This window comes from Bidens hawaiensis, unplaced genomic scaffold, assembly GCF_021521415.1.
Source record: "Bidens hawaiensis isolate Kalapana, Puna unplaced genomic scaffold, B.hawaiensis_p1.1 tig00021065_1, whole genome shotgun sequence".
NCBI lineage: Eukaryota > Viridiplantae > Streptophyta > Magnoliopsida > Asterales > Asteraceae > Bidens > Bidens hawaiensis.
In genome coordinates, this window is record NW_027493267.1 from 194,533 (window position 1) to 206,935 (window position 12,403).

The 12,403-nt window shown below is 35.4% G+C and overlaps 2 protein-coding genes across 2 annotated transcripts; one reads left to right on the forward strand and one right to left on the reverse strand.

The window, feature by feature from the left end:
• Positions 1–229: 229 nt before the first annotated feature.
• LOC143562761 (E3 ubiquitin-protein ligase RSL1-like) lies at positions 230–4,625 on the forward strand. The gene is made up of 4 exons (XM_077050479.1): positions 230–666; positions 1,853–2,381; positions 3,255–4,006; positions 4,454–4,625. Exons 1-4 carry the CDS (start codon positions 230–232, stop codon positions 4,623–4,625), a joined length of 1,890 nt encoding a protein of 629 aa, XP_076906594.1.
• A 1,985-nt stretch (positions 4,626–6,610) lies between these two features.
• LOC143562765 (uncharacterized) lies at positions 6,611–7,976 on the reverse strand. Its single transcript, XM_077050482.1, has 2 exons — positions 7,466–7,976; positions 6,611–7,154 (listed from the first exon to the last, which is right to left on the reverse strand). The coding sequence occupies exons 1-2, from the start codon at positions 7,802–7,804 to the stop codon at positions 7,071–7,073; spliced, it is 423 nt and encodes a 140-aa protein (XP_076906597.1). The 5' UTR covers positions 7,805–7,976; the 3' UTR covers positions 6,611–7,070.
• Positions 7,977–12,403: the final 4,427 nt, after the last annotated feature.

Below are 12,403 nucleotides of genomic sequence, written 5' to 3' on the forward strand. Positions count from 1 at the left end.
CTCCTTCGTAAAAGTTTCATATACTGCGAGTTCTCTCTTATTGATCGTAATGATGTTAACATTGCGTTTAAGCTTGCAAAAGAAGCAATAGAATCTCACATAAGCAAGGTGATACCAACTCAAGAACAATTGGACAATTGTGTGATATGCTTAGATGATAAGCCTATACACCAATTCTTGTCAATTGAAGGTTGTACACACAGATACTGTTATTCTTGCGTGAAGCAACATGTTACCAAAATGCCCTCATGAAGGTTGCGGGAATGATTTGAGATTTGAAAGCTGTGAGAAATTCTTGAACCCAAAGTTTACTGAGATGTTGAGACAACAGGTGAAAGAAGAGTCAATTCTGGTTACAGAAAAAGTTTACTGTCCTTATCCTAAATGTTCCACATTGATGTCAAGAACTGAAGTTATTGGGCTTCCTAAATTGGGTTATGGATTTGGAGCTAGAATGTGTTACAAATGTCACGGTATTTTTTGCATTATTTGCAAGGTTCCATGGCATAATGATATGAACTGTGCAGAATATAAACGAAAACACCCGACACAACTTGTGGAAGAATCGAAGATCAAAAGTATGGCAGCAAGGAATCTGTGGAGGCAGTGCATAAAATGCAAACATATGATAGAATTAGCAGCTGGTTGCTACCACATGACTTGCAGGTACATTATTTTCACCAGTTAATCTTTAAAATCCATATGATTACTATATAATTGCAATGATAATCTTTAAACAATGTTGATGCGCGTTAAAAGCATTTAATATACTGTTTAGGCATGTCCCTGACCCGTCTTGAAAAAACCTGTTCCTAAAGTTGTTTTTACTTGTAACATAAGTCCTCTACTAAAAACAAATTACCTAACAGTTTATGTAACGTTATTCAATGAGTTAAAGTGTTACTACTGAGTAGTGCTGCACAAACCGGCTAGTTGAAAACCAGTTATATTCAAAACTGGTTAGTGGTCAACGGTCAAATAACCGGTTAGACCAGTTAATCGGGTCGGTTACTAATCAGTTTTGAGACAAGAAATCCTTACCTGGTATAAACGGTTTCGGGTATAACCGAAATGGTTATCCAGAAAAAAATTGGTTTTAAAAAAACAATTAGAAAAAAAACCAAATAACCGGTTCGGTTAACCGGTTTCGGAGATCAATAATATAAACCGGTTAGTGGTGGACCGGTTACTAACTGGTTAGGATTTCGGGTTGGAAATGGTTAGGAACCAGTTAACCGGGTTGGCTGTGCACCTCTACTACTGAGTGAGCAATAAGGATCATAGATTTTATTCTAAAAAGTTGGCCTGAAAGTGCAATATGATCTTATGCCTAGTTATACATGTTAGGTAAATGTGAATATGTGTGTGATAGGGTTTGATATGTTATAGATTGAATTTAGAGAAGATAGTAGGGATAAAAAGGAAGAATGGTTATATTATCGAAAACGTAAAGAAAGATTACAAGATATTCCCGGGCCTAGCCCTCTCTCATCGCATACGCGGGAGCCATGGCAATGCCATATTCAACAATCAACATAAACCTATTCCCCTCTCCCTATTGGCTATTGATGCCTATTTATAGAAATATAATTACACTTAACCCCTCCTAAAATAGCCAACTGACATTTAGAGTAGAAACTAGATACGATTCCTATCAGTGTGTCTAATGCTTTACTGAAACAAGTGTAATGTACTTATTTTTATTTTCCAAAAAGTAAAAATGTGAGTTGATACTTTTTGATAATTAGTTTTTGGGGCGTCGAATTTCAAAGATCTTAAATGTGGCAATGTTGTTATTGAATGACTTTCAAAGTTGCACAATTGACAGTTTTTTGTTTGTTTATTATTGCAGATGTGGATATGAATTTTGCTACACGTGTGGAGCGGAATGGAAGAACAAGAAGGCTACATGCAATTGTCCTCTTTGGGATGAAGAAATCATCGTGGAAGATAAGTTAAATGATTTTAAAGATGAGGAAGCATGTGCTGGTTTTAAGTATCATCTCAACCATCAGAAACATGCTAGCGAGTTTTCTCAAATGCCGAAGCGCCCGTATGGTGAAGGCTCTTCTTCTTCGAAGAGCGAAGTTCATCCAGAGTTATTTAAGGGTTACTTTAAAGGTTTACTGAGTGAGGAAAGAGTTCACGGTCCTAGTTCAACAGTAATAAAAGTGACTATGGCGGGAATTGGTGTGGCCATATACAACTCGAAGGATGAGCTGATTTTTGAGCTGAGGAAGCCCTTGGATTTGATTCAAGGTGATCCGATTTGCACGCAGCGTGTGGAGGGGCAGGCATTGATTGAGGCTTTGGACGCTGCAACTGCTTTGGATCTCAACAGAGTTGTATTTTATTGTGATTATTCTCCTCTCTATCACTTTGTGAGTTGATTTTCCCCTCAATTGAATAATCATCTTGATAGTACTATACATGATCTATTAGACATATTTATAAACTTAGCTTTAATTTATTATGTTTATGTATTTAAGTTTATTAATATTTGTAAGATTATGCAATTATATTAGGTAGGTAGAATATGACCGTTTATGAGTATTTACTGTTTAGCATTTGGCGGTTTATTGAAACTGCTTTTCGATTGTATAACTGTCAAAAAATGTATGTATATCTTAACTAATGGTGGCCGGGAATAAATCACCAAGTTATTCTTGTTAGAAACGTTGTTCTCCTCAGGGGATGATTTCTGACCGTATGGTGCCATTTTTTATACCAAGAAATATCACAGAACACGATTGTCACGATTTTGACAATCGAGCAAGGTGAAGAACTGGAATATAAACAAGACAATAGAATACAATAATTTTGTGATGCTTACAAACTCTACCGTTTACAAACCGATGATAATTGGGAATTTATAGGGTAGGAACCGGCGTGTTGAGAAACGTCACATCGTTTCACAGATACCTTGTTAAATAACCCGTAACCGGAAGATGCGGTTTGCTTCATAACCCATCCAATTACAACATTTAACACATGGGTTTTATTAATAACTAAAGGCTTAATTAAAGCCCATATTGAATATAACTTAAACCCAAATACATAAATATTGTTTTCAAACACAAACTTTATTAACAAAAACAACATGCAGCAGCTCATTAAAGCAACCAGAACAATAATTAATGTTTAAGAATTTAATAAACTTATTCGTTTAACCAATATTTTCCAGTATTTTTTTGTTTCATTCAATCTTGTGAGAAGTGTGTTTGATATCCAATATGGTTATCATACAATTTCAGGTTAGTGGACGGTGGCCACCGAAACAACAGAAGACTAAAAACATTTTGGATCAAGTGAATATCCTTAAGAAAAGTTTCATTGATTGCGGGATCTCTCTTATTGATCGTAATGATGTTAACTTCGCGTTTAAGCTTTCAAGAGAAGCAATAGAATCCCAAATATGCAAGGTGATACCAACTCAAGAACAACTTGAAAGTTGTGTTATATGCTTAGATGATAAATCTATACACGAATTCTTTTCAATTGAAGGTTGTACACACAAATACTGTTATTCTTGTGTGACGCAACATGTAGAGGTGAAAATTCTTAATGGCGTGCTACCAAAATGCCCTCATGAAGGTTGCGGGAATGATTTTAGATTAGAAAGCTGTGAGAAATTCTTAAACCCAAAGTTTACTGAATTGATGAGACAATGGGTGAAAGAAGAGTCGGTTCTCGTTTCAGAAAAAGCTTACTGCCCTTATCCTAATTGTTCCACATTGATGTCAAGAACTGAAATTATTGGGCTTCCTAAATTGGTTTATGGATTTGGAGCTAGAAAGTGTTACAAATGTCATGGTATTTTTTGCATTATTTGCAAGGTTCCGTGGCATAATCATAATGATATGAACTGTGCAGAATATAAACGAAAAAACCCGACACAACTTGTGGAAGAATCGAAGATCAAAAGTATGGCAGCAAGGAAGAGGCAGTGCATAAAATGCAAACATATGATAGAATTAGCAGCTGGTTGCTACCACATGACTTGCAGGTACATTATTTTCACCAGTTAATCTCTAAAATCCATATGATTACTATATAATTGCAATGATAATCTTTAAAAAATGTTGCTGCATGCTAAAAGCATTTAATATACTGTTTAGGCATGACCCTGACCCGTCTTGAATAAACCTGTTCGTAAAGTTGTTTACTCTTGTCTATGTAATAAGTTAACATGTTATATATGGACTTATCACGGGACCGTGTAATTTACTCTTGTCTATGTAATAAGTTAATATCTGAAACAAATTTAAAGAATTTTATTTTTATTTTCCAAAAGAACAAATGCTAGTTTTTTTTAAGTTAACAATATATTATCCTATTTCGGATATTATTATTATTATTATTATTATAAATTTAGAACTTAATACTTTATGAATGAATTTCAAACTTGCAGCAAATGATCATTTTAGAGGTTTATATTTGTTTTATTTTGCAGATGTGGGCATGAATTTTGCTACGCTTGTTGGGCGGAATGGAAGAATAAGAAGGCAACATGCGGTTGTCCTCTTTGGGAAGAAGAAAACATCATGGATACCGAAGAGGAAGACTATGAGAATGATGAGTTTGAGGATCCGCTTGACGAAAGTTGGTATTATATGTATTGGTAAATTGACTTGGTGATTCTTGTTTGGGGGGGGGGGGGGGGGGTGGTTGTTTATACTGAAAGAAATCATCATTCTGATTAGACATGATGGACGACTCATGGTACATTTAGCTTTTAACAAAAACGATATTGTCGTAATATCGCATTAATCATACAGGATTAGGCGATTAGCCTTGACAACATTCACATTGAGGTGTTTAAATGTTTTGAGGGATAAATGAGTTTACATGTTAACAAATTTGTTTAACAAACGGCTTTTGATTAGAAATCAGACGGAGTAAAGGTTAAAACGGCTCGATGTCTAGGATCAATACATATATTTAATTTAAAACAACCACTGCACTGTAATTGTTATTGATCTTACTTAACTTGTAAGTCGAATTAAATCAAGAGATTACCTTTATGCTGAAATCATATTTCAGTATTTGATTGTACATTAGAATTTAATCGAGTGTAGGTCTAATGTTATACATCGAACTAATTATGACTTTCACCTACAACCACTAGTCTGATCTAGTGACAAATGTATGACGGTTATCCAAATGGTTATGGGTTCTAATCTCATTTGAGATATGAGGGTAAAATCTCACTTTGTTTAAGACATGGGGGGTAAAATAGATGGGAAAAAAATTGTTGTTAAAAAAAGGATATTGGTTTTTAATACCCCTAACTTTCACTCGTTGGTTGATAACACTCTCAACTTTTGATTTGTTACCCACCACTCCCAAATTTCATCAAGAGTGGTAATGATTGGGGTGTGTTATTGGTTCAGACAGCGAAAGTTTTTTTTTTAAAATTAACGGAGTCAGGGTTCGTTAAGTTCGGGAGTACCAGAAACAAATTTGGTGAGAGTTGGGAGTGGTGGGTAACAAATCGTAAGTTGGGAGTGTTATCTACCAACTAGTGAAAGTTAGAAGTATCAAAAATCAATATCCATTAAAAAAATTGTGAATTTAACCTAGAACTAATTCTTATTCTTTATGGAAACACATTTTGCCTTATATAATTATTTATTTTGTGGGTAAAGTTAAAATACAAAGTACAATAAAAATGAGAAGGGTGAGCATGAATCTTATTCATTGATCTTAAATTTGGATGGTGGAAATTAATGCAAAAATGAAAATTGATAAGAAGAGCATGAAGGTAATAATAACTCACTTACGATGACTTTCTCTCACCACATGCAAGACACATGTCAATTCCTCCATCATTTTAAAACGTCTATAACTTTTTCATACGACATTTTTTCGAAAATTTGTTTACCATTATAGCAAGTGTTTTTTTAATCTTTAATATGAATATCATATTGTAATATAAAAATAAAAATAAAAAAAATTGTGGGTTTTTTATATTGTTTTATTTGGTTGTCCATTGTGTTTTTCAATTGGGTTCTTCTATGCATTATGTTAAAGATTTTGATCATTGTGTTTTCAATTGTTACTTATATTAAAAATAAAAGTTTTCATATTTTCGATTAACTTCTTTAGCACCAATCGATTCCATACGAGCCCTACATCATAGGGTTGTGGCCACCTAGTGTTTGTTTTGTCACAAAAAGGTCCAACCGTGTTAAATGGGTCGTGATTGCATGTCAGATAAGGAAACTTGACAGAACATAATCCATTGATCATATATGGGCTGATTTTATTACAACTACCGCTAACTAGCTAGCCAACTAGGCATACAAAAATCACTGTAAGCCGTCTGCAGTCTTACAATTCGTCTATTTATGATGTTAAGTAATAAAACAATATGATTCGGAGATTTACAGGGCTACAGTTTGATATTTACGACTTGCTCAATCCACAGTTTTTCTTGACCTTTTGTTACTATTTCGTTTTTTTATATTTTACATTGTTATAATGTCATTTCAGGTTGACATGTTTAGTCCGTTTAATTATGCAGGTCACCATATTAACCTGTTTAACTAAACGCGTCAACCAATATGTTTAACTCGTTTACTACTTTTTTTTATAATCTGTCAACCCATAACAATGCTTTAAGTATGCTAACATCTATTGCTAGTCAACCATCTATCAACAGTACCAACCCTGCAACCTACAGTTAAATGACCCAGTGGCCGTTATTCTTATTCCCTCTAAGCACTATTTATGTCATATGTAATAACTGGTGTTGCATACTTGTAAATTATATTTAACATTGAAAATTTAATCTACTGTAAATTATACCAATAACTATCATCTTAATCTACTGTAAATTATATTTAACCTTGAAAATAAAAGTGGAGAATTGGTGAAGCATTGGGAAATTTTGCCATTCAAAACGTTAAGTGACACAAACATCGAATATTGAAACTTTACATCTATGGGATTTGTCATATCTTCGTGTGTCCTGCGTTCAAAAATAATAGTCATCATCATAAACATCCTCGTCATCCCCATAATCATCATAAACATCCACATCATCCCCATAATCATCATAAACATCATCAATCATCATATACGCCATCCTCTAAATCATTACCGCAGTCATCTTGTTCTTGTTCTTCTTCAAGGACGTCATCCTTGTTAAACTTTAGGCGGGTGAATCAAGAACACGAACACGAAATTTGATCAACACACGATCAACTCTTTTATTAAGAAAACGACTAACGAGAAAAACTTAATAATTCTGATACAATGTATGGCTTATATAGAGCCTATACATGACTAATCCTATACTAACTCAAATACACAATTTGAATCTAAAACAAATAGGATTAAATAAAATAAGACTAACTTATCTTATAATAATAAACTAATTATTATATTAATTACTCTCCAAGATTTTAGGAGTCTTCAATATGGTTTTGGTGTTGGACATGTTTAATATATCCTCAAGGACTTCATCCTCAAGAAGAGCTTCATCCTCAAAATCATCATTCTCGTGAACATCATCATCAAGAAGAACTTCTTCCTCAAAATCATCATTCTCGAAATCATCACCCTCAAGGACTACATTATGCCCAAAACCATCATCTTCAAAAACATCATTCTCATGGACAACATTATGCCCGATGCCATCATCCTCACGGGCAACATCACCCCCAAAATTATTATCCTCAAGATGAAGATAATGCCCAAAAACATCCTCAAGAACAACATTATGCCCAAAATTATCATTCTGAAGAACAAAATTATGCTCAAAATCATCTTCCTCGTCCTCTTCTTCCTCAATATCCATGATGTGTTCTTCATCCCAAAGAGGACAAGTGCATGTCGCCTTCTTATTCTTCCATTCTGCTCCACACGTGTAGCAGAATTCATATCCACATCTGCAAAATAAACAAACCTAAACTTTTAAGAATACGATGTTGCTGCTATCCATGGTTCTACAATGCCAAATTCAAAATCTACCTAGAACTCCCAATCGTAACGCGACATCGGGCGTGTATCCGGTGTCAGTACACGTTTGACGCAACGGTTGTACATGCGCAATCCGGTGTCGATACGCGCGTAACCAATCTCTACCAGACCTGAACCAAATATTTGTACCCATCTTGTTACAATTTTGTTTGAGTTTGATTTCTTTCGGTTCGAATTCATCTGGGTTCGGGTTCCATCAAGACTGATCATTCCAGTTTTACATTCGGTTCGATTTCAACCAAAAGACTAATAATTTATATAGATGTCCAGTTAGGCTTTCAAGGTTCATTCATTAGATTATGCAACTGCTTTCAAAAAGTAGATCAATTTTAAAATGAAAGTAATAATTTCACTATTTTCCTGTTCGATTACATCTATTACAATTATGTCCATTCAATCTTTTCTTCATGATCAAACCAAATTTGTAAATAGAGGGACGTTACAAAGTTTCCATAAACGTACAGTTATTTTTACATATAAATATTACACAATTTAGATTAAGCAAGGATACAAGAACAGATAAAGTGATACAAATTTAGGTGTTAAGATTACATTGACTGCCAGGATTTTATTGCAAATTGTAGTCATCGTTGCAACTTCAGGTACCTTCCCTATACAACATTTATGTTGAGTTTTGTTGATGATTTGTTGTCCAACACAAAATATCCATGAATCAACTACAGTGGTATTTTTGTCATCCCACAGTTTCTGCGCAATTCTAGCTCACCCACATATCGTAAAATGCTTATAGTGTCAATATCCAACGATAGACACTAACATCAGAAAATTGTCTACTAATGAACTCTAGGGGCATTTTAGTCATTCTACAATTCCGTTCCAAGTTTCTGTTGCTAGAGGATTACATACAAAATATTAATTATAACATTTTGGTACCTATATGCCAACAAAAAAAACCGTAGAATAAAAAAATAACCATGAATCAATCTAGTGTCATTTTAGTCATTTTCTGTCACCCAGAGTAAAATGTAAGCTGATGATGGTCACCTTGAATCAAGAAAATATGGAACAAAATAAAAATTATTATTGGCTTTATAACATTTTGGTTGCTTGTCATACCCCCCTGGAAAAACCAATTAGCACAAAATTAAGGATTTCATATAATTACCAAATTAGCACAAAATTAAGGATTTCATATTTTTTTACATTCGCATTTCTTTAATGATTTCGGGTTTAGGGTTTCGAGTTTCGGGTTTAGGGTTTGGTTTTCGGGTTTATGATTTAGGGTTTAGAGTTTGGGTTTAGGGTTTAGATTTCCGGGTTTAGGGTTTGGTTTTCAGGTTTATGGTTTAGGGTTTAGAGTTTGGGTTTAGGATTTAGGTTTTCGGGTTTCGGATTAGGTTTTCGGGTTTCAGGTTTAGGGTTTAGGGTTCGGGTTCAGGGTTTAGGTTTTAGGGTAGTCACTTGAGTGTAGATGATGGTCACTTGAATCAAGCAAATATGAAACAAAATAAAAATTATTATTGGCTTTATTATCTATGTGTGTAGATCCAAGTCCATTGATTAATAAACATATGAATCACAAGTTTGGGAAGTACAAAGAAAATATGAAGTTAGGCGAACCGTTTATATTACGTATTTGTATATTACAGATACTTACAGTTGATTAACAGTATTTTGATGTTAGATATTGATATTATTTCATTGCCATTGTTATATAAAGAGAAATAACATTTTGACTAGCTAAAAATGACCAAATTTGTGCCACCGCAACGTGTGGGCTCTTTCACTAAGATTTTAACGAACAAACATAAACGAACATGAACATGTTATTTTTTTTAACAAACATGAAAACAAATATTTGGTTCGTTTAATTGTTTAAAGTTATATGAACGGACGCGAACATGTCCTTGTTCGTGTTTATTCGGTCCGTTTACTGGGACACAAATTAACTTGATAGCCCATGTTGCATTGCAAGGCAATATTAATTCTGAAGAGCAGTCTCGTGTGGATTTAGGGTTTTTTTTTATATGTATCTACATGTGCCAATTCTATGCTCCTGTTGATTTAGGGTTTTTCATATGTATATACATGTGGTTATAGTTAATTTAGGAAAGACGAGTGTAACTCATGAAATTGATGTGTGAGAATTTGGTTAAAATTGATGCGTGATATAAGGTTTTGATGATTACGTCCCAACCGCAATGTGCGGACTCTTTAACTAGAATACAACTAAAACAACAAATAATTGATTATGAACCACAGATGCATAGAAATGAAGACAACTGACTTGATCAACTTGCCAATAATAATACAAGACCAAACTTGTAGTTTACTCTTATTTCTTAGAAACTATAGATGCTTACAACAATATATATTTCTAGTCCTATAGGCAGTTGAAGCAACCTAATCCTTGTGCTTTAGAAATTAAAAAATGATATCAATAATTTATATACAATTTTTTAAAATCATTAGTCTCAACCCTCACTAATTAAAACCACGATATTATTAGTCTAATAAAATGACACGGGTGTTACCAATTACTTCATGTTTGATCTCATGTGACATGTCACGGAGAAGAAAAATAATAAATTAATTCACCTAGCTACACCTCTTCTTGTCGGTTGATGCCCGTCTACGAGAGCTTTCCCTCCAAAGGCGCCCGGTTTCAGTGTAACCCTTAGGAACAGTGCAGCGAGCCTGCGAGGTAGGTTACGTGCACTCGCACAGCATCCAAAGGCCCATTAAAAAAGGTCTAAATAACATAAGGTACTTAATTAGAGATATGCTTGATGCAATTAATTTAATCCAGACATGTAGAAGAGTAAGTTAGCAAGCTAATTGTTATAAAATAGTACATTTGAAAATACGTTGTATTTATTTCCATTTCTTGACTAAACAATCCAGCTAGACAGCCTAATCAAATTCTTTGTAAAATAGTACATATGATCTCATTGCCTATATATAACGATTGTTGCTGGTTCAAATGAATCATAACTGTAGGGGTATGGTACATAAACCTTAAATTTATTATGTTTGGCTTATTTTATTATATGGACTAATACAATGTTGGGCTGAGGGGGTTTTGTGGAGGTAACTCTAACTGGGCTAGGCCCACTAGGGTACCATGATGGTGGCCATGAGGCTCCCTATATAAGGAGGTCTCCACCTCCTTATCAAGGGTTGGTCGTTCTCAATAAGAGCCACCACCATATTTTTGTGTCTGTGAACAAGAGTTCCTGGAGATCTCTTAGTGGGCACCTCCACACCCCCAAAAGGCCATTGCAGATCCCAAACCGCCGAAGAAGAAGATCAAGCAGTGGTTCGTTCATCTCGAAATCCGTGGAAACATCGTCTTGGGTCAGGTAAGATTCATTTCGTGCTTCGACATTGGCGCCATCCGTGGGACGGCAACGAACCACACTTCGCTTCTCGTCTCGGCCCTCCGATCTGTTCATCAATATCTCAGATCTACGGTTTCTTCTTTCAAATATCCGTAGATCTAAAAAAATATTTTCAGATCTGTTCATCAATATCACAGATCTACGGTTTCTTCTTTCAGATATCTGTAGATCTAAAAGATACTTCCAGATCTGGAAATACACAGGAAGAAATACCACCAAACTTTTGGGGAAAACCCTTAGATCTGTGTTTTTTCTAAGTGAAATACACCAAATCTAGTCATGATCTTTTCAGATCTGGATTCGTTTGAGCAAAGAAGGCACAGCCGGCTGAATAGTATTACTGTTCTACCAACAGTGGGCTAAGCACGAGCCATGCTGGTTGGTGGATAGGCTGCAGCTGATAGTGACAAGGCCTGCTGTGTACTATTCCTTTTCTGCCAGCTATGCACTGTTTCACCAACTGCAGGCTACGCACCACAGGCTCACGCATGCTCAAGCATCGCGAATGCTCACGCATGCTCAAGCATCACGAATGCTCACGCATGCTCAAGCATCGCGCATGCTCACGCATGCTCAAGCATCACAAATGCTCAAGCATCACGCATGCTCAAGCATCACGCATGCTCACGCATGCTCACGCATGCTCACGCATCACAAATGCTCACATGCTCGCGTATCACGTATGCTCATGTTTATCAGATGCTCACGCATCATGTACGCTCACGCACCACATCTGCGCATGAGAATAAAGGTTGGGAATCCTCATAATATCCCATATGGCTACGCGCCAAACTTAAAAGGTTGGGAATCCTCATAATATCCATAGGCCTCGCGCCAAACTTAAAGGTTGGGAATCCTCATAATATCCCATAGGCCTCGCGCCAAACTTAAAGGTTGGGAATCCTCATAATGTCCCATAGGCCTCGCGCCAAACTTAAAGGTTGGGAATCCTCATAATATCCCATATGGCTACGCGCCAAACTTAAAGGTTGGGAATCCTCATAATATCCCATAGGCCTCGCGCCAAACTTAAAGGTTGGGAATCCTCATAATAT

Excerpts from the sequence above, each read along its gene's own strand:
- LOC143562761 (XM_077050479.1), top strand. The coding sequence starts at position 230 with ATGTTACCAAAATGCCCTCATGAAGGTTGCGGGAATGATTTGAGATTT. Across the intron at positions 667-1,852 it reads TGCTACCACATGACTTGCAG|ATGTGGATATGAATTTTGCT; the intron begins GTACATTATTTT and ends TTATTATTGCAG. Across the intron at positions 2,382-3,254 it reads ATTCTCCTCTCTATCACTTT|GTTAGTGGACGGTGGCCACC; the intron begins GTGAGTTGATTT and ends ATACAATTTCAG.
- LOC143562765 (XM_077050482.1), bottom strand. The coding sequence starts at position 7,804 with ATGGATATTGAGGAAGAAGAGGACGAGGAAGATGATTTTGAGCATAAT. Across the intron at positions 7,155-7,465 it reads AAGCTCTTCTTGAGGATGAA|TTTAACAAGGATGACGTCCT; the intron begins GTCCTTGAGGAT and ends ACCCGCCTAAAG.